This window comes from Rhamphochromis sp. 'chilingali' (genome assembly GCF_963969265.1).
Source record: "Rhamphochromis sp. 'chilingali' genome assembly, chromosome: 12".
In the NCBI taxonomy this organism is placed as follows: domain Eukaryota; kingdom Metazoa; phylum Chordata; class Actinopteri; order Cichliformes; family Cichlidae; genus Rhamphochromis; species Rhamphochromis sp. 'chilingali'.
Window position 1 is genome coordinate 967004 of NC_137939.1, and position 19747 is coordinate 986750.

Here is a 19747-nt window from a genome sequence, read left to right on the forward strand (position 1 = left end):
TGTACAAAGTTCATGATTCATTCATCAAATGTTTTCCATTTTTTGGTATTTCTTCTTTATTTCTCACAGAGCATCAAACCCAGGGCGATCGGTTGTTCTTGCACTTAATGCAGCAGACTAAAAATGTCTTTATTCACATGCAGCAGTAGGTTGTCAGATTACAGAAGAGAGACAGGACGTAAGACATAATATTAAAGTATTTCCACATAGGTCTACAAATGCAAAACAAAACAAAAGGCTAGCCTCGTAGTAAACCTCCAAGCAGAAAAGGCAAAGCAGAAAAAACTGTGCAAAACGATGCAATGACACTACCACTGATTGTAGCACAGAGTGAACACACTACTTTCATTGTTTCAAAGCAAAGCGGACTGTGTGTTGTCTCCATCTTGGGCACATTCCCACTACTGTACTGCTCCCGTATGAAATACTGTATTAAGGTATTGCTCAGATGGTGTAATATGTAGTAATGGCACAGGGTGGTGGTTCAGTCAAATATGTTCAATAGGCACATTTATTTAGCAGAATTTAAACCTGTCACTTGTTGTTGTTGTTGAGTCCACTTGTTGTTATCTTGAACTGAAGTTTTTATTTTAGTGCAACCTTTTTGTCTGTAGATGGTGGGAAAAGCCCAAATTTTGGTTTATAAATACAGTATAATTTAATCACAGAGTGACAAGCCAAATGGCTTCAGACCAGTGAAACAGGGAGGACTTAATGTATTTACCAAATCAACACACAGAAAGTTATAAAAAGCACCTTTTATATATAAAAATCTATAATGCGCTGCCTTTTCTATTTCTTTTCTCATAATCGTAACCAGAATGTTAATATAAGAAGAACGACCTCAATTACAATAAGAACTATTGTGAAAAAATGGAGCGTTTCACAAGTTTTAAGCACTCGGTTTTCCTCAGAATGAAACATTCTTCTCATTTTTGACTTCATCAAACAGAAAAAACTTTCAGAACCTTGAATTCAAAACAAGCAAAATTCACATGCAGAACTGTAAGCCTTTTGCTTTCCACTCCCTTCAAGTTATGGGATTGTATTTTTCACTTCCTCTCTGCCTGTTTCATCAGTTTATTGCCCACCCTCTTCCTCACTTATCCTCTTTACAAAAACAATAATAATAAAATTAATAATCTCAGATATAAATTCACCTCACTCCATATCTCAAGTTTTATTTCATTATTTAAATTATCCGTTCTTCATCCCTTCATCAATCATCCTCCCTCTTTTCCAGCGTCTGCCTGGTTTTTATTTTTTGTAGTTGCCAAACTGAATGGCGAACCGGTCGCTCACGCAGCGAAATGCCGCTGGCTGCACCTCCCAGTAATTGACAGGGTTAGAGAACAGGCTGATGCCATTATAGAATGTCCTCTTCATCCCAAATCCACGAGGACAGAAGTCATTCACACCCACTTGGCTGATGTTGTTGGAATGGAGATAAACCACCTAAAAAAAGCCGCAGTGGCAAAGGAGGGACAGTAGAAGAGAGCACTGTGAGAATCAATACCAAATGGAAATCAAAATTGGTTGCACACATTAGATTCACCTGCAGGTATTTCATATCTGGAAGGCCTTGGGGAACACGAGTGAGGCGGTTGTTGTCCAGATGCAGCTCTCTCAGCATGGTCAGGTAGGAAAGGCTGCCGTTCTCTATGTTGCGGATATGGTTAAACCCAAGGCCCAACCTGGAAAATGCCAGGCGAAAGGAACATTTTAAACAGGCAGAAAATGGGCCAATGCATGGCACATTGCACTCAAATGTTTCATGTATTGTGAGCCGAAATAACAGGATAATTCCAGATTATTATCACTTTAAGAAAGTTATATTAAGCCAGGTGAGGAATAGGGCCACGTCAGCCTGTCTCTACTACTATAAATGCAGCACGATGCCACAGGAGCAGAGGAAGAAAGTCTTTGTTCTCATCTGTGTAGCAACTTAATGGGCTGAAAAATGAAGCATATGTGGCAAAAAATGAGGTACCTGCTGGGGCTATTCGAGGACGGAAAGTGTCTCAATCCCCACAGACGTTCATGTTAAAATGCCCACGCTAACAGCAATAAAAGCATGTTTGCAATGTGGCATAAAAACATAGTTTAACCCTTCATAACATCTTCATGGTGAACGTCTTTTAGCCCACTTCATTGTGATAGTGGCTGATAGTCAGGGCAGTGCTCTGCTGGCACAAGGAGCTTTAGCCAGTCACTGTCTGCCAGTCCTTACCTCCAATATTTAACCTTTACATGCACGAGTGACCTCACCCTCCACTCGTCCATAGGTGGGTCAAAAATGATGCGTGTTAAGATCGTTGTGTTTATACTTTTGTCATTTTGGTTAAAAATAATCATTTGTGTTACATTTTGTACTAAACTTTGTTCCACACAAGATGATGATTTCATGTTTAAACGTTTAGAAAATTAGAATAGAAAAAAATTACACAACAGAACAACGTTGAGATCAATTTGTTTGTGTGAAAGAGAATATATGCACATGTGTCCAGACAATTCCTCTCTCTTTATTGCCTTGTCCTTCACTGTAGTTGTGACAAACCAGCTGTTTCTGGCTGTAATCATTGCACACAGTGCATTTCCACACCGACTGCTGACTTTATGATCTTTGTTATATGGAATATTGTTGTCTTTGGTTGGCCCTGTCTGCTGTTTTCCTGTGGCCGAGTTTTAGCTTTTGGCACCCTACACCTTTGCTTCATTGATTGGAGTTTGCAGTTGGAGGCAACTTCCAGCCGACTTCTCTTATTGCCACACCAGGAAGACCCATCATGCGTTGGTGATACCATTCTTGAATTCAGGGTGCTTAGCTGTGAAGAAGGTGTCGGCATCAAGGGTGGCAATGTCAAGTTGTACCACAGCAGCATGGGCCACCTCTATGTTTTACACTTGCAGGTGCAGAGTGGGTGCCAACCATCTGGTCCATAGCATCTACATCTGCTTTGGTCTTGTTTTAGAATATGAAAAATTGTGGGGTTTTTTCACTTTTCTGGTACCAGCCACCATTTTGTTGTGATACATTGTGCTCAGGGGTACAACAGTCATTCATCTCTTGCTGACTTAGCTGAGCACTGTAAGGCTGCCATTGAATCCAAACTCAGTGCTGTAAACGCCCCAGGAGTCAGTAGCCTTCATCAGAGGAAGGATGTCTGCTTTGTCCTATTGTAGAGTCCCCACAATCGTGTCTCCAGCAGCAAAAGGCACACAGGGGGGAACGTTATCCGTGGTGATGCTGCATCTTGTCTTTCTGAACGGACTGCACAATTGCTGGTCAGTGGTTTCCCCCAGATTCTTATGAACTTTGGCACAAGCTAGTCGCCTACAGTGGGGATGAATCGCTGCCTGAAGGCTGAATGAAGGCTGTCTGTTAGTTAAATAATCCTTGAGAGGTTGCACTCTTTGTGGTCCAAAAATATATATCGCTGACAGCCCCAGTTGATAAGAAGGGTCCCATGAAATTCCATAGAAAGAAGATGCAAGTCATTTTGTCAAATGTAGGAAAGGTCAGGTAAAAATTTCAATATATAAAACATGTTTTTTTGAGGAACTGGTCAAATATGAAATAATTACAACTTTTCATTACAAAGATACTACAAGACAACAACCTCACCAGGTCGTTTTGAGCCACTTATAAGGGTTAAAGTCGGTGAACAGGACCTCTCCACTGTATTATCTAAAAATGATAACCGCATCGTCCGAGAAAACAACATTACTGCAAAATGTGGATCACAGAAACCAATGGTTGATCTCACAGTGGCTACGTCTATTTGTTTTGTATTTCTTTTATAAGTAGCCTACAGTTTGAACTCCATACAGACTGCATTTGTGCTCTCTGTGATTACTTTTGGTTTCTAGACATTCTAATGCTTTTCCTTTAACACGAGAGAAATCCTGCAGGGGAGACGTATGCAGAAAAGAGATGGAAGAAACTTGGAACAGCCATTAAAAGACATGATGGCTCTTTCTGACAGAAGATATTTTCATATGTTGTCCAAACATGTGCAGCAAATAAATATTCAAATCATCTGACAAAAGTTGTCCTATAATGTTTTTAAACCTTTCATGGTTTTGCCCGTGATGTCTTCACACCACACATGCTGCACGGTGTGGGTCAGCTCCCTGCTACTTTCAGTGGCCTGTCAATGTAATTTGTATTATTACCCCTAAGGGGCACTGCTGACTGGGAATGTGATCAGGGTGCAAGAACTCAGCTGTGCTCAGAAATGAGTCTGGTGTTTGAGTGTGAAGGAGACCTGTAGAGGTTTTTGTAGCGGCTCAGGTCCTCCAGCTCCACAGCCTGGATCTGATTGTGGTCCAGATGAAGCTCATGGAGACTCTGTGGGAGATCTGAAGTGCAGATAACATAGATGTAAGACTTCACTTCAGCGAGACAACAGATTTGTGTCTTGCTGGACATTCCTTTTTTGTCATGTTGACCATTTGCTTTTTATTTAAATATCTAAAAGGGACAGATGCAGAAATCTGAGCATTCAAATGTTTTTGGGGTCTATCACAATGTGCTACAGGGCACATAAAAACACTGCTGTATATATTTACTAAAGAAAACACTCTACTGTAAATCTACCAAATACTAGAATGTTGAAAGATCTCTAGCATTTTAGCCACAAAGCTAAGTTTTTACCTTTTGGGACTCCGGTTAGTTTGGCCTCTGATATACGCAGAAAGTTCAGTTTCAGTCCCTTAAACGCTCCAGGTTCAAATCCACTGTTCTGGATGGGATTTGCTCCCATTTCTGTAAAAAACAAAAAAACATCATAGCATGAAATAAAATACCTTCCCTTTAATCTTTAAAATCCAATGCCAATGCAACGCAGTAGCAAAGCATCACAGAATGTCCTCTAGGATTCTGACCTATGCAGTTCATGTTATTCAGTCCTGCGAACGCTCCAGCTGGGACCTTCCTGATGCGGTTCTCATGGATCCTTATCTCTACCAGAGAGGCAGGCAGGTTTTTGGGGATAGTGGTCAGCAAATTCTTGGAGAAGTAGAGCTTCTGCATGTGCTTCAAAGGAACAAATGCTCTGGGGTGGACTTTGGAAATAAGATTATTCCTCAGAGACAGGCCCTAAAAAGAAGCAACAACCAAAGAGAGGCCAAATTCAACACCCATTTGGTCTATGAGCTACCAGGAAGTCAGAAAATGAAAGGGAAAAAAGAAAAATGAAGCACAAAATGTGAAAATCATTATTTATGCCCTCTGCTCCTACTATAAGCGTGTTTCAGCTAGAAGACTCCCCACCTACACTGGCTGAAAGATGGAGACAGATGTAGTTGATGTAAGCAGAACTCAATAGAGATGGTATTGTGTTATTTCATGTCAGGGGTTTCCTAAACTGCCAGACTTAATATTTCTCTTGGTCAGAGCTCCAGAATGTGGGTCAGCAGTAAGCAAAGCCTTATTGCTGAGAGAGCTCGAATACTCCCATTTGGCTTCAGGCTCCAACTTTAATACAATTAAAGCTCTCATAGCGGAGGACGACAGAAAGCAAGGAAATTAACCTTTAAATCCCAGAGAAATGGGGGTCTTAATTATATTTCTCACTACCGAAGCCAACACAAGCTGAGATGACTGAGTTGCAGATCTTCGAGAAATGCTGAGCCGATTCTTAAGAATGTAACTGAACCAAATGCTGATGCCTTTAATGAAAAAAGGAGTAGATAGCAAGCTGCTTAACAGTCCCACAGGTTAAAAAATACATATAAACTCCTTACATATTTTAGTAACCTGAGAATTAATCATTAGAGTTGTAATCATTTCTACAATTGATTGTTGTGAATTCAGGTTGTGTGAGACAGAGGCGGCTGTTTGGCTGTGGGTCCCATTCAGGCAGTGAAAAATGTTAAGTACAGCCGTTCCTTTATTGTGAAGGGGAGTGGGGAACATGTTGTGCAGTGTTTCTGGCTCTTACATATAGGTTAGTAAGGCCTTTGAAGTCGTTCTCTTTAATCTCAGTGATACGGTTGTTCTGCAGGTCCAGGAACTTGGTGTCTCGAGGGATATTCGTTGGCACCTCGGTGAAACCTGAAGACAAAAGCAGTGAAAACACAGAAGGGCATCAACCTCTGGTAAACGCTCCCATGGGTGACTACAAACCAACACCCTATAAGCCAGTTTGTTTTAAACTGGGAACTTCTAAGACTACTTCAACCAGACACCGACTTTGGAAAATAAATAGACAGTGTGTGGTTTAAAGGCCTAAGAATTAACCCAATCACACTCCCACACTGTAGCAAATGAGTACCTCGGTGCTCCTTGTCTATTATTTTAATGAAAGGTGGACATAGACACGACCATGGAGGTCACACACGCACGTCAGCACGCCGTGTATAGCTACCATTATTGGTTTGTCGCTGACAAGGACAAGCATACACACTGTCGCACACAGAAACATAAATTCCCCTCCCACCAGATGGGGACACCAGATGTTTCCCATCTGGTTTCCAATTTGACAGAAGTCACAAAGGATGTGATTTAAATACTATAAAGTCACACATCAAATAGAAAGGAGACTGGCACAGCCCCGACATCTACAGACGAATAAAAGCTGTGTGTGTGTTAATGTGTGAGTGGTGGGTAAGTGTTGAATTGAGAAGAAGTCTTTGCATTTTAACCTGATTGTGACTTGAGTGGTCTGTTACAGTCAAGCACTTTCTCTCCTCACAGTATTGTTTTGAACTTCACTCATGAATCATTCGAGACTTCCCAGAATATTTGTGTTCTGTGAATCAATATTATACAAATATCTGTCAGAAGAAAGAGCTGAATGTTTGATTTTTAGCACTATTTCATGATGTGAAAACACTGAATGTTTCATCACTGAAGGGCACAGTCTGTTATCTTTGGTTACCAAGCGATAAATTCAAACGGCCTAGAACAGACTGCGACACGTGAACACCAAAGTGGCGTTAGAAAATACACCTTTGCTATTTTGTTCAGGGAGCTCTGGAAAAATGACTCAGCGCACGGATAAACACAGCTACCAGTGATCATTAACAAGACCACATCAAAGAGCCACGTGGACGAGTGTATCAGATGTGGTAGCTTAATCCAGACAGGCCACAGTGGACGAATCCCAACCAGGGACGACCTCATCTGGACCGAGGACATGATGCAACTGGGCATGCTGGTGAGAGAGTGCCAGCTGTCCCACTGGGAGCGAGTTTGCCACCAACCACATCTGACCCACAGAGCTGTCCATCTAGAGGTAATTTTAGATATATGGCTTTGGTTGTGCTGTGCCACACCCTCCATGACACCACATAAGATCCAAGCCTTAGTCGCTCCCTCTGACATTCGGCTCCGACCGCGTCCTCACAGAGAGATCTAGTGCAGATTTTGCCTTTAGAGAGCAAATATACATTCGTGAAAGCTGTGTGGAAAATATCGAGTTTCTATCCTCAGTATATTCTATAAATCATAAACCACGCTCTGCATTTATGATTTCTTTTTTTGTTTAAACATGCAATAAAGTTATTACAGCTGCTGTGAGACTCTAAGGGTGCAGGATGTTACCAGGATGATTCATGTGGTAGGAAATATTTACCTTGCAGTCAACGCCTGCAGCTTTTGGCAGGCCTCCTGCCAGTTGGAAACCTTCAAATCTGCGTGCCAGGCATCAAAACTAACAAACTTGATGGGAATACCTAGGAAAAAGCTTTCACCGAGACCCTGATTAAATGAATCCTTAAACCCTCTAAACCTCAAACCACCGCTCTTCAACCACATCTGCCACAAATCTCAAAGCCTTTACCGCAAACTGACAAAACTAGCACCCTCTAAAACCCCAGTTCAACTCAACACAAATACTCAACATCATGCTGGGATCCACACTGAGAGGAGACAGACGCCAGCACCAAAATACATCTGTTCTAAATAAGCACTTGACATCTCGGAAATTATACGCTTCTACATTTACCCGCTGCTGAAAGACCAGGGACAGTAAGTATATAGAGGTTGTAAAATGATGATTCGACAAAACCATTATGTCTAAACCAAGGCGTCTTATTAGAGTTATATAGCTAGTATAATGTGAAAAATCTTTACATCCATAATTAAGACATAACTCAGTTTCTTTTAGTCTCTTTTAAAATGTCTGCAGTGACTAAATTGTACTGGATGCTTTTATGGAAACGACTTAACTCACAGACAGACAGTAAAAACATAATGCAAACTTTGGCACAGTTCTGCTTTTATTTTTATCTACTGGAAAAGCAAAAATATATTTTTAAACAAACCGCTAATACTAGCTCAACGTGGTTTATTCCTCATAGTGAATATAACTGCAAATAATCCTCACGAGGTGTTAAAATCATAAAAGAAAAACTCAATATTTAATTTAATTTCCTTCGGGGTCAATAAAGTTTTATTGAATTGAATTGTTAACATCTTGTTAAATGGTTTAATTCTCAAGCTTCCACCTCATTGTCTTTCACATCACCTAGCTAGCTAGCGAGCTAGCGAACTAACAAGGTGCATACAGCACTTAGCTGCGTATTTATGCTGTTTATTTGCCATTTTAGAGAATTTTAAATGTCTTTGGCCATATTTTAGAACTACTAGGAATTGAGACTTTTACTTCTTTACCTTCTAATAACTGCCTATTAATAACATACAGAAGTTGTACATTAATATGTCAAGATAGAAATACATTCTCACCTTTTCAGTACTTAATACTTATAAGGTTTTTTAATCTAAACCAGCAAAAACTAACAATTGTTAGAAGTGTCTAAATAGGCTTTCTAACTCTGAACATGTTTTCTATCTAAAGTGAAGTTCTACTCATATTTCCCCAGCAGTTTGATCTTCATGCTCGTGTGTGACTGTCTCCGAAGTACAAAGACAGTCACACAAGGTCACTCGTTCAAAGCTGGCTGCTTTTCACACACATGCATTTCCACACAAAATATGCAGATCTTTTATTTCCAAGAACTGAAAAAGCTCTTTCCTTAGACCATTTGGTTATCTGCATTTCCATAATAGTTTCCAAGAATAAGACTGCTTAAGTATAAAAAGAAACTCAACAGCTGTTTTTACACATCTTTTTAGCAAGTGACTATATCTCGCACTACTCCTCTTCAGCCCAGTTGGTTACAACAACGCAGAAGATTAAATAAGCGTAATGAGGTGACCAAGATGAAAAATTAAGCAATGTGGAAGTGCCAAAAACTGTGAGCCCATCAGAGCCGAAATAAACATGCTTATGTTTAAACGTTGTTATATTGTTCTTGGTATCTATAGCTACAATTTCCTGCTTGGCAACTATGAAGTGGATGATTTCTGTTTTTTACACCTTCTTATGAAGTCAGCATCCCAACTTCACATCACAGTGAATTACGAATGCATTTTGTTTCACAAAGCTTTAACTGACAAATTTCCAGGTTTGCCCTCTTGTCTGAATATTGTCATGTCTGGCTTCAACAAACCAACATGGCAATCCCCAAAATGACAAGTGTGCAACTTGCAATCTGCAAACCAAAAGTGTGACTCACTGTCACCACTCCATCTATTTTACAGTCTTTTTTTAGAGGCACTTCACCAACAGTGAGCATACGAGAGACTGAGGTAGTATTGTTTGAATAGTAATGTTAGTTGTAGCAAAATTAGTGTCAAATTGTCCAAATTGCTGCAACTACATCAGACAGAAATATTCCCTGGAACTAAATTTAGCTACTGCCTCCAGAAGGGGCCCAGGGTCACTAGTCTGTAGGGAAGTAAAACATGAATTTAACTCTAATTATTCTATTAAAGGGGTTTTGTATTATGTGTGTGTTAAATGTTTTTTCAGCTGTTGCATTAAACCTTGAAAATACACATTCTGTAACAGAAGAACAAAATTGGGAAAAATAGAACTTTATCTTTTAGACTGGACCACATCTGAGTGGTCCACATCACGGACCACATCTGAGATCCAAAACTTGATGAATAGTTTCAGAATCTTTTTGTTGTATAAGAAAAACATACACTTCTTATTTACAAAGAGCAGTTGGCCTAATTAGGATGCTTTTAAGCAATAATTCCCAGTCCCAGTAACTTGCCTAGTGTTCATGAAATATGTGGTCATTTGTGCTTTTTTTCATATAGAAAAAGGCATAAATAAGTGTTTTATATTGGTTAATAAAGAACAAATGCAAAGAGCAAGTAGTTAGACGTTAAGTTGACATTAATACTAGATGTTACCAAGCATATGTGCAAAAACATTTACAAGACTCATTTACAAAGTTCCCTTTTTTGCCCACCGTAGGGTGGCTGTGGCTCAGGAGGTAGAGCGGGTCTCCTACATATCAGAAGTTAGCTGTTCGATTCCCTTCAGTGTGCATCTTGAAGTGCCCTTGGGCAAAATACTGAACCCTGAGTTTCCCTCAGTTCCCTGGAATGTGAATGTGTAGATCAATATTAGACAGAAGTGCCGAGGCATAGATAAAAGTGAGTGTATGAATGCATGTTTTGGGGTAAATGAGGCCAAAAGTGAGCAGAAAGTGTTTCGAGTCAGTCTGAGGATAAAAACGTGTCGTGTAAGTATCAGTTATTTTTTAATTTTCTCTGCCGACCTCTAATTCTCTGACTTTATCACTTTTTTCTTTTATTCTCGGTTACTCCTGACATCTTTTGATATAATCTTTACTCTGTTCTGCTCACACAGTGTCTCCTCCTCTCCCACCCAGTAGCTTCCCTCAAAGTCTGGAACACCAAATCCCTCAAAGACATGCCTTTCCCTGTCAAAATATACCACCATTATCCCAGTGGAGAAATCCCCTCCCTCCCACTCTAAAGAAGGGCTCATAAATGTTATGCAAGGTTTGGACCAGTAAGACAACTATTTTGTTTCCCTTTCTGAACTTCCTGCCACACTCACACACTGTGAAATGAAGACAAAGCTTTACACAAATACATACTGATGCTCTATTTCCTTCCCACACACTCACTAACCGAGATCAGAACACTGGACGACCCTGAGATGGCACTGGCAGCCAAAGGGGCATGTGGGTATTTCGTGAGGGAACAGATCGTCAGCTGAACCCTCTTCAGGATCCCTCATCATTTCCATGGTCATCTCGGCGTCCATGCTGTCCAGGGCAAAATCCCAGAAGCCTTTCTGCTCAAAGGGCAAGGCAGAGGAAGGGGAGGGCAGCTGGACCGCGCATAGCAACAGCAGAAAGGAGCAATGTGGCAACATTTTTAATTGAAGCACCTGAAAAGACACAAAGGAACGAGAGTAGCCTTAGCGTTAATGCAACAAAGTAGAAATTTCATCCAGTGTAGAGACATTTTGTGTGTGTGTGTGTGTGTGTGTGTGTGTGTGTGTGTGTGTGTGTGTGTGTGTGTGTGTGTGTGTGTGTGTGTGTGTGTGTGTGTGTGTGTGTGTGTGTGAACAGGAATATGCACATCCAAGTGTTTCTGAAGTAAGCATGCAGGAGAAAGGAAAACTGCATGGGCAGGGCTGGATACCTGTTCTGTCACAGACAGCACATACTCGCTGGTGTATTTCATTTCACTCTAAAATAGCATGAAATGCTCTGCTCATTCATAATTACAGCCCTACTCTTTATTGCACACCTAGAAGGACGAGTGAAACTAAGGCTATGGAGGGCAAATGCACCGAGTCCCCTCCAGCACTTGCCAGCATTTGACTCTGGGAAGAAAAGTGACTTCAACCGCACCATGTCACTGTCTGCCTCGTGCACACCACAGGTCTCATAAGAGTAAGTCTCTTCTAACTAGCCAATCAGATAGCGCGAGGGACATCACCTACAGTAAATTGTGGAAAAGTTTATTCCTGCAAATGAGCATTGCAACAAAGCCACCATTCATTTACAGGAGAAAGTGGGTGTGCAAGGGCAAATGTGTGCATACAGGTTTGCATGGTTTCTCAGGAAACAGACGCCATGATGTCATAGTATGCGCGTGCACACACACACACACTGCTTACATGTCATCAGACATGTAAGCAGTGTGTGTGCGTGTGCATTTTTGTTTGCCTACTTTACACAGGGTGCACTGACCTAACTAACACTTCAGCACAGTCATTCCTCCCCCTAAAAAGTCATTACTAGAAAAAAAAAAGAGCGAGACTGTTAGCAGGTCACTTGAGCCGTGCAGCATACAGAGTCGTAAACATGACCCTAGAGGCTAATCCTATGAAGTGACCTTTTAAGCTCTCATTTTTTCGTGTTAATTCCTCCTCTGATCTCCAGCTCCGTAATCCTGCATAAGACTGAAAAGATGGTTAGTATGCAAATGGGCCTTGATAAACACAAGAGTTTTGTAGCAACATGATCTGTTTTTCACTGGAAACAAGAAGATGAAATGACTCAACTCCCAATATTATCAGAACTAAGGGGAGTACAAGGGGGAGCCGAGGGCGGAGCTAACAGATGGAAGCAAGTGAGCATTCGAGCCTCTCGTGAGTAAATATTGAGTTGTGAGCTCTTATTTAAGAAAATAATGTATTAATTCTCTGACCACTGCAATTGCAAATGGAATTTTCTCTACTCAAAGAAATAATGGTATTATTTAAGGAAAGAAGAAAGACGTGGATGTGGACCTGGCCAGGAAGCACAAATATCTGGCCCCTGTAGTTTGCTCCCTGCAATAAAAATAGCTGCCAAATTATACCAGAAAAGAAAAAGCACCACTGGCCTTGGCTTGGTCAGAAGAATGCAGCCAAAAGGACACAGCTAGGACATATAGTCAGCATCACACAATGACACGCAGCACACAAAAGAGCTGGAAGATATACAGAAGACACCACTAGACCTATTTATACACCTACAATTTCTGCAGTTTGTCCCTTTGCAACATTATGGGAGGTATAAGAAGTATACGTTGTAAATCCACAAAAAGTGTCACCCATGATCTAATTTGTGGAGCCTTTTTCTCTCAGTCAGACCAAAGAATTGAAGCGATGTGACAGACGATTTGCAGACAGAGGTGCTGACCATCAAAGAGAAGAAAAAGAGGGAGACAGGAACAAGTCCGATACGGTTTATTATCACCCAGGAATTACATACAAGGCTACTATAAACACGTCATGAAGATAAGCCTTTACTATGTCCCACAATTAAGGAGTCGGTAATACCCACTTTTATCCAACCCTGGTGTTTGTACATATGAATTTCTTTCCCTCCAGCTGTGAGCTGTGAAACATCCGGGCTGAGACGGAAACAAACCAAAGCCTTCAGCCTTAATTGTTGTTGCCTTGGCTCTTCATCTCGCCTCCCATCCAAAGGGCGAGTGGTTTAATGGATGGATGGCTGGCTATTCCTGTCTCACTTTACTGTCTGCAGTGTGTGTGTGTAGCTGGAGGGAGTGCAGACGACACAAAAAAGGAAAAAGGAAAGAGCAGAACGATAATTATGAGACAGACAGAGAGAAGAAAGAAAAAGTGGGAGTTGTGTGTAAGCAGAAGGTTGTGGGCAACAAGGGAGCCGAAGGATCACAGGAACAAAAGAAGGACTTTCCAAGTCGTAGCATCTCTCCTGCACTACTTGGCAAAAATTAAGTGAACACTCAGTCGATATCTTTGCCTTTTGGACTTTACATCTATTTTTAGTGCTTTTAACTAAAACACTGAGTCTGAATTGACAGAAACTGCACCTGAATTTGCAGCTGCAACCAGGCTAATGTTTTTCGTTTGGGAAGAAATCCCCTTTAAATCTATGCGTATCCACATGCTTTTGAGAATACAGCGCTGCTACTGATCCCTCGGGCTCGGTGCTGAAACAGCACAAGCACAAACATCCCTCTACCTTCAAAAAAAAGTGAACAGACCAAAGACGGAAAATTAAGGAATTTCCCTGCAAGCTTAAAGATGCCTCACTCTCAGTTTGTCAGTCACGCCCACATACTCACACTTAATATGTCTGTGTAAACAACCACATGTGGTTGAAGCTGTCATAACAGGCAGGCGAAAACAGAAACTTCCAATTCTTCACTGTTGAATTCAAATGTGAAAATTGGACAAGAGGGAGAGAGGCAAGAGACGTAGATTCTGAGACAGAGCACAGTAAAGTCTGCTTTCGGCTGCTCCTTTATTCACATGGTGGGTATCTCTCCATGTTTCATTTGGCTGTTTTTTATGCCGGATGTTCTTCCTGACGCAACCCCAAAAGGATGTGAGGTTGCATCAGGACGTAGTTCTGGTAAAAAGCATCCATCAAGTCCTGGGTTATTCATCGCGCCTCACATCACTGCACTGTGTTACAGCCAGAGTTCATAAAAATGATAGCATTTGCCTTTTTCAAGCTAAACATACATATGTTTAAACTCAGTGCTCTCTGAGATGCCAGTAATGTCACTCTGTTCTGCAGATGAAAGAGAGGAAACATTCATCTTTTTCCTACTTTGACCCCTACGAGAGATGAGGTCTCACCCTGTGACATCGCTGTACAGTGAACCTGACGTAAAACGCACCTCGTTTTCATCCTCTGGAACAGTTCAGCTCTGCTTTGAGTTGAGTTGGCAGAATTAAGGTGGGGCAGAGAGCTCAGCAAGTGCCAGCTGGCTCTGCAACACCACTGTACTGGCAGCCGCCACGTCAACGCTTGGTGCCGATTAAGATCACACGGTGGCTCCAAGTGATCACAGTGCTGACTGTGCTGAAACGATCTGACATGGCTTAACATGGCGTTGCAGAGAATAAATAGAAATCTGGTCACTGAGTGAGAACGTTTTTTCCCCTTGACTTGGACAGAAGCTGCAGTAAACTCGGACACACGTCACCTGCTTTAATAACCTTGTGTCAGAGTTTATTAACTCACGAATACATGACATATGATCTTGTAAGCAGCGTGGGTAACACTGTACACCTGTTTCACATTTTTACACAAGTGTAAACCTACCACAATGTTTGCAAGTAGGATGTCAAACAAACACAAAGACTCTGACACACTCACACGCGTCCCCAATTCATGCACTCTTCAGACAGGCAGGCTGTTAGGCGGGTCTGGTACAAGCATTCGGGTGGAGTTAACTGCCCCAGCGGCTGTAATTTGGTGACTGCCGTCCCTAAAAAAAGGAACTGTTTGGCAGCTCCTCTGATGCCACCAAGCTTGGATGTGGTGGTGAGCAGCTCAGTGCTGCAGAGATGAGGCTTAACCAAATGCACAGCAGTGAGCAGAGCAAAGCTAAAAAGCAAAAAAAGAGCCTAATCAGTCAGCTGGAGAGGAGCGTAGGACCTGAGGATCCACGCCTGTGGGCAGATGAGCCTCAGAGCATGTGGACTATTCCAAAACTTGGGCCAGTTATAAGTGTGGTATGAAGAGAGACTATAAACAATGGTTGCTTTATGACAACCCAAAATGGAACAATTGGCATATTTTATTGTCAAAACATGGCCAAAAAAAGCACAACTTCTAACTGGAGAAAAGAAATGATAACTACCATCTGCAGAGAGAATGTGTAGCTGCATGGGACTGAGTATGCATTTAGGCAAGTGTATGATAGAAAAAATAAATGTAGGCAGCTTCAGGTTGTCTTGGAGATGACCAAAGGTGCACCATAATAAGTGCCCAGGCAGGCAGGTGGACGGATAGACAGAGAGATAGTGAGAATCACAGGACAGACAGAGCAGCAGGTGTAGAGCGGCAATAGGAAAGCAGCCTGTTTGTTCCTGAATCTGTTTGTTCCTGAAGCTTCAGACCATCATTTTGACGGGCTGAAGTCAGACTAACACAGTTTCCCTGTCTTTAAGGAGACAGTTCAGTGTCTCATACAGGGGAGTTAACCACTGGACATATAATGATCATTACAAGACAGAACTGGGTCACTGAGGGAGGAAAAAGGTTGTTCTTCAAAGAGCTTCATATTTTGTCTGCATAATATTATGTTAAAAAACAAAATACAGCTAAGAGGAGAGCGAGCTATAATAATCTTTTTGCCAAAGAAAGTACCTCCACACACAGTGTGTCGGCCTACCCAGAGCTGAATTTGAGGGTAAAGCAGGTCTGTATACAAGAAGGACTCGAATGGCTGTTTCACTATAATTATTCTCCCAAAATGAGGATGCATGGATGGATCTAAAAGACCTGCTCTACACGATGTTACATTTAGAGCCTGATGATAGAATAAGAGCCCACTTATTTAGAGAACCAACTAAGTGGAAAGAGGTTTGCTTAATTATCTTCTTACCTTTAGAAGATTAGAGCTTGAATGAGCTTTGGAGATTCATTGCGCCATCTTGTGGGCGCCTGGGGTAAGAGCTAAAACTACAGGTCAACGCTATGGACCACAAGATGCAACAGGTTGAATCTCAAAGCCATCAAATACACATATTCATAATCAGATATTTGCAGGGAAATAAATGAATGATTAAAATGATTTCTATTCATTTCTATCAGTGTACTGTGTTTTCAGCTATAAATATAAACGCTGGCAGCTCCATCAAAACTTAAAAAATATTTGGGAAACTTTTTGTTAAAAAAAAAAGAAAAAAGAAAGAAAAAAGCGGAGGCAACTATCTCATTTGAAGTAATACACATTTATACTAAAGTTGCTTCCGAGTCAGCTGCCAAGTTAAAAAGTACATATATTAAAATAACCCAACTCCCCTACCTTTGGGAAAGAAATAAGATTTTTATTCCAAGTTCCAAAAAGTAGGTTGACGATTGCTTTTCTCCCTCTGTGCGTCAGTTTATCTTGGAGATGATAAAATATCCTATATTTTCATCACATTTAGGGATTATCGCGGTGTTTCCCTATGATCCGCTGACATCCAGCCGCAGCTCCGTGTGCAACTGCGTTCCGCGTCAGGCCACCGTGTGCGCGCCTTCCAGTCCAAGTCGAGGAAATGACTGCGTTCCGAGGGAGTTGAGCCCATAAAGTTAACAAGCCAGGCTCTGAGCTTCGGAGAAGAAGGAGGAGGAAGAGGAGGGAGTAGGTCTACTTCCTTGCTGTATTTCAGCAGCCTGCCAGTAACGGCTGAAAGTAGCAGAGCTGTGATATTACAAGCAATCGTTTCTGCAGTGAAACCGCAGCAGATAACATCCACAACTTTGAATAATTAGGGGTCTTTTTATTTACGGCCAGTTCTGTGGAAAGGTCTTGAGCCAACCCTTATTTCTTTATATTTTGCATCCAAGGAGGCAGTTTCTTGTATTTCTTTCAAGTGGCTTTGAGTAATATTTCTGCAGTTTCTCTACAAGACGTCCTAAGTGCATTTAAGTTCATTGGCGGATTTTTCACAAATTTTTAGTTAAGTTCTTGAAACTGACCATTATCAGAGGAATTGTTTTTGTTTGTTAGGCCACTTAACACCGACCTATAAATTATTTAAGCATATAAATGCACCTAACGTAAAGGATGAACCAGTTCGGTGCCTATAAAGAGCTAACATATCCTTTATCTTCTGACATTTTGTTATTAGCAGCCCGCTGCAGAACACATTTGTTTCATCTGTTTCCATTTCTTTAGTTGAATCTATGTCGATAACACAGACCAACAAGGTGGTTTTCAAAGTGCTATTAGCCAAGAACTTGGCATATCTTAGTGTGGTGCAGTGTGTTCTTAAAAATGATGAAACTACACAAGAACTGGACTGAAAATCTGTGACAATGGGTCTTATGGAGTGATGAATCCAAATTTGATTTTTTTTTGCTTCAAATCTAATTATAGGGGAGGAAAGAGATACAAAAGTGAATGTCTATAAAACATAGTATGTCACAGGCTGGATTTCAGCCAGCAGTGTTGGGATCTTGTCAAAATTGATGAAATTATGAAAGCAGAAAAGTAGATTGGATCCAAAATGGAAGCGCTTTCTCTGACTACCAACAGCTTCCTTTTTCAGCACGATAGTGATGCTAACACTGTGCCAGCACAGTAAAACCATACCTGGACAGAAACTCTCACACAGCAACACTATCAGCCATGGACTGACATCCCCGAGCCCGCACCTTACTGAAGCAGCGTGGAGTCATCTAGACCTACAATGAAGCAAAACGGAGCAAACATCCAAAGAAGCACCAAATCACAACAAGGGTTGTGTCAAGAATAAAGGCGGTCGTGCCAAAGATAATCTTGTTAGAACTGTACAAACTCTGCTTTTGCCTTATATGCTGTTTTGTCCATTCACATTTCCTCCTGTTTCAAGATGTCTGCGCATCTATCTCCACATTTACCTAGCACGATATAAATGGCTGCTCAAGACTTTGCACAGCGTTATATGTATACAGTTTTCAAGATGGCTATTAGGGCAGGATGGTGGAACAGTGTTGCTTCACAGCAAGAAGGTCCAGAGTTCAAATCCATCATGTGGCTGGGACTTTCTGTGTGGAGATTTCATGTCCTGTTCAGGTACTCTGGTTCCTCCCACACCCCAAAAACATGCAGTTAGTGGGGTTGGGCTAAAACTGTGACTCTAAATAGGCTGTAGGTGTGTTTATGTGCTCCTCAGTGTTAGCCCACAGACTGGAGTGATCCCCGGCTCTCACCCTGTGGTAGCTGTGATAGGCTCCAGCGCTCCTGCAGCCCTGAACTGGATAAGAATAAAATGAGTTGATGGACAGTGCCAATGATGTTATTCTAGAGGCTTGTCGTGACAAAACAGGTCAGGAAATTCCACTTTTGAATTGCTGTGGAAGAAAATTTGCACGTCGCTCTCTAACAGACTCACACACAGACTCACACATTTTCATTATAGTGCAACTGTAAATATACTGTAGCACCACAGGAGAAGAAGCCGGCCCTCTGGGTGGCCCAAACAGTGAGATAGGACCATTTTTAAGGGACACTGGAAGGTAACAATAAGAAAAATCATAGTTGATTTTTAAGACAATACTTATTTACTGACAATAGAAACGTTTGTGTACTGTATATCCTATGCTTTTTCAGATTACATAAATATCTGCTAAAGAAGGGGGAAACTCCCAGGACATTTAATCCTTCTCTGGGAGTACAGCAGCTACAGCTGTGCTTTATGCTTGCAGATGCTTTCCATGTAATTCTTTAAGCACTGGCAGTCAGCAGCTGGTGAAATAAACCCGTCTTTTATTGTGAAACATCCAGTGGCCCATTTCCGTCTGATTAGTGATAGCAGCTAGTCGCACCACAATAGTGGACAAAGTTTATATTTTAGTTCTGGGATTATAAAACATATGCTTTTGGGCCTTTTTCACAGTTTTCTATTAAGTTTCATTTTGGCAGGATGAAGTGTTGTTTCTAACCGATTTGCCAGCACCCGGACCGAGGGAGCAGTGAGTTTGGCGAGCCACACGATCTTGGAACTCTTATGACATTACACAAGGACTGCCACACAGACATTAATCCATGAGCTCTGCTGCTCCAGGCCTGTCAGCACAAAATCACTTTTGCCATCATATAAACTCAAGAAGAAGCTGACACTGCCTGTCTGACGTTTAGTTATCTACTCTTGTCACTAACAGTGTCGTATCCACAGTGGTGGAAAGGCATGCGGGCCGGATCAGTGCCCTGCAGGGGCTTTTGGCAGGGGACAGTGTTTTGATAAAGGACTTTGCAGATGACATTCCTTCTTTCCCTGCTTCCTCTCTTTCTCCCGTTTGTAAATGTGCTCTTTCCCTCTGCTTCACGCATTTTAATTTTCTGTGTGCCTGTGTGTCTCTCTCGCTGTGGTTCGGTTGATTATGGTGTTGGGCTGTAGCTACAGGGCTTGGCATCTAAATTAAACTCTTTCTGCTCTATACAAGTGTTCATCTAACGTGTCTCCAGAGATTAACACACCCACTAGCTCTTAGACAGCTA

At 41.6% G+C, this 19747-nt stretch overlaps 1 protein-coding gene across 1 annotated transcript; it reads right to left on the reverse strand.

The window, feature by feature from the left end:
- Window positions 1–43: 43 nt before the first annotated feature.
- Window positions 44–16916, reverse strand: bgnb (biglycan b). The gene is made up of 8 exons (XM_080899625.1): window positions 16586–16916; window positions 10964–11225; window positions 5946–6058; window positions 4888–5101; window positions 4658–4768; window positions 4269–4362; window positions 1556–1694; window positions 44–1455 (listed from the first exon to the last, which is right to left on the reverse strand). The coding sequence occupies exons 2-8, from the start codon at window positions 11208–11210 to the stop codon at window positions 1258–1260; spliced, it is 1116 nt and encodes a 371-aa protein (XP_080755751.1). The 5' UTR covers window positions 11211–11225; window positions 16586–16916; the 3' UTR covers window positions 44–1257.
- Window positions 16917–19747: the final 2831 nt, after the last annotated feature.

Bases quoted from the DNA above. Each gene is read 5' to 3' on its own strand.
- bgnb (XM_080899625.1), bottom strand. From the start codon at position 11,210: ATGTTGCCACATTGCTCCTTTCTGCTGTTGCTATGCGCGGTCCAGCTG. The intron at 5,102-5,945 runs GTAAGAGCCAGA...GCTTCTTTTTAG, and splicing joins AAGGCCTTACTAACCTATAT to GGCCTGTCTCTGAGGAATAA. The intron at 1,456-1,555 runs GTGAATCTAATG...GGCTTTTTTTAG, and splicing joins CAGATATGAAATACCTGCAG to GTGGTTTATCTCCATTCCAA.